The sequence below is a fragment of the Eleutherodactylus coqui genome, chromosome 1 (assembly GCF_035609145.1).
Source record: "Eleutherodactylus coqui strain aEleCoq1 chromosome 1, aEleCoq1.hap1, whole genome shotgun sequence".
Taxonomy (NCBI): Eukaryota; Metazoa; Chordata; class Amphibia; order Anura; family Eleutherodactylidae; genus Eleutherodactylus; species Eleutherodactylus coqui.
The window spans coordinates 76,009,836-76,012,181 of record NC_089837.1 but is presented as its reverse complement, the minus strand read 5'-3'; the positions used below and the strand labels follow the sequence as shown (position 1 = coordinate 76,012,181).

The following is a 2,346-nucleotide window of genomic DNA, read 5'->3' as shown; positions in this document are numbered from 1 at the left end:
TTACAATCCTGATGCTTATCAGGCACTATCTTGATGGTGAAAATCTTGCTTTCACTTTCAATTAATCCCATGATGCATCAACACAGCATTAGCTAATTGTTGTACCATTTCTGCCTGCTGGGGGAACACGGTTTAATTATCATGACCTTCTATCTGAGGAGAAAGTTTCAGATACCAAGAAATAACAAACCAGGGTGAGATTAGCTCACTTATATATACTGGGGGGATAGCTACATAATGAATGAAGAAAAGTTTCACTAGAGTGGCCCTTCAAAGGGGTATTCCCGTTTTGGCCACAGAATAGCCAATAAATGCCAATGGCAAGAATGAGGCCTGTTTACCACTATTCATCAATTCCTAACTGCCACATTCGCCACACACATCAGTGAGGAGGCAGCTACGGTGCTTGCTTGGCTGTTTCTGTTTCCTGTAGTCTTCACTGTGGAAGGCTGCATGCAAGCAGAAATGGATATAAGCTGTTCTGTTCCGTCAGATATCCCTTTACCCAAGAAACCTGGAAGACAATGAATATGGCTGCAGTTACTGACCTCACATGGGCTATATCATGGGAAATGCTTTTTGGATGTGACACATTACATGACTGTTTGTTTTTTTTATTAATAATCATGCAATTTCCTTACAATCTTCTTTATTTCACCCCTTAGACCGTGGAATGTGAGGAAGGGTTGGATGAAGACGAATCGCTGCGGGAACTAGTGCAGCTAGCAGCTCAAAGGCTGTACGACGCCCTCGGCCCGGCCAAACTTTAACTCAAAACTCTTGAGTGTGTTTTCTTGTTTGTTTTTTTTTTTTTTTTTTTTTTTTAATAAGGTCTCTACCGCTTGTATATGGTTGAACTAACAATTGCTGGATCTGCCGAAATCCTCTCAAGTGGTGTTTGCTGAAATTATGGTCCGTGATGTAAATAATTAGTTGTAATGACTGATAACCGGAGCTGTGAATAAGAAGTTACAAAACATTAAATATTTTATAACGAATGACTTATTTGTGTGCCTATTAATACCGAAAGAAGGGGGGGGGGGTGCATACAGATAAAAGGAACACAGATACTTATATTGCTGATGTTTTCTAGTAGGACTGCTACAGCTTATATGCCATTCCATAGAATTAGCAATGGAAATACACATAGTAAATAGAGATGAGCGAGTATACTCGCTAAAGGTAATTGCTCGAGCGAGCATTGCCCTTAGCGAATACCTGCCCGCTCGAGACAAAAGGTTCGGGTGCCGGCAGCGGGGTAGAGCGGGGCGGAATGGAGGGGAGATCTCTCTCTCCCTCTCTACCCCCCCCCCCCCCCCCACCCCCCCCCCCCCCCCGCTCCCTCCTGCTGACTGCTACTACTCACCGCTCCCCCGCGCCGGCACCCGAACCCTTTGTCTCGAGCGGGCAGGTACTCGCTAAAGGCAATGCTCGCTCAAGCAATTGCTTTAGCGAGTATACTGGCTCATCTCTAAAAGTAAACCATATATACAGGGTGGAGCGCGGTAATTTGCTAATTTGGGAGTGAAATAAAAAAACAATGAACTTGTAAAAACTTTTTTTTATATTTTATTTACATTGAACAGTAGTGGAATTTACAAATTATTTGGTTTTAAATATTGTATCTGGCAAATGTTGACCTTCGCTATCCACACACTGCTGCATACGTTTTCGGAAGTTCTCATGCACTCTTTCAAGCATGTCGACTGGTATTCTGACAATCTGAGCGTCAATATTGTTCCTTAGGTCTTCCAGGGTGTTGGGACGGTTGCAATACACCTTAGACTTCAGGTAACCCCAAAGGAAAAAATCGCATGGGGCTAAGTCTGGTGAGCGTGCCGGCCAGTTAAGATCACCCCTCAGAGAGATAAGCCGTTCAGGAAACGTTTGCCTCAAAAAATTCATGGTAACTCTCGGTGTGTGCAGTGGCACCATCTTGTTGAAACCATGTATCCTCTAATTGCATTGCCTCGAGTGCTGGCTGGAAAAAATCCTGCAGCATAGTTAAGTAACGTTCGGAATTCACAGTTGCCGGAAAAAGTAAGGGCCAATGATGCCTACTGGTGATAAGGCGCACCACACAGTGACGCGGTCCGAATGCAGAGGTCTCTGGTGAACTTCTCTGGGGTTTGTATCGCTCCAGTACCGCATGTTTGGTTTGTTTACACACCCACTGAGGTGAAAATGTGCCTCATCAGAAAAGAACACAATTGCGTCACGAGGTATGGTTGCAAGCATGTCTTCACAAGATGTTCGTCGTGTAACATAATCCCGTGCTGACAATTGTTGGACCACGCACATTTTATACGGGTGACAATTCAGTTCACTATGAAGAATCCGGTGGAG

At 44.2% G+C, this 2,346-nt stretch overlaps 1 protein-coding gene across 1 annotated transcript in view; it reads left to right on the top strand.

Moving 5' to 3' along the window:
- CPSF3 (cleavage and polyadenylation specific factor 3) overlaps positions 1-998 on the top strand; it is a 42,470-nt gene extending 41,472 nt beyond the window's left edge. Inside the window, exon 18 of the mRNA XM_066597443.1 lies at positions 666-998. Within this exon, the coding sequence (XP_066453540.1) occupies positions 666-770 (105 nt within the window). The 3' untranslated portion in view covers positions 771-998. The remainder of the gene's footprint in view (positions 1-665) is intronic.
- The last annotated feature ends 1,348 nt before the right edge of the window (positions 999-2,346 follow it).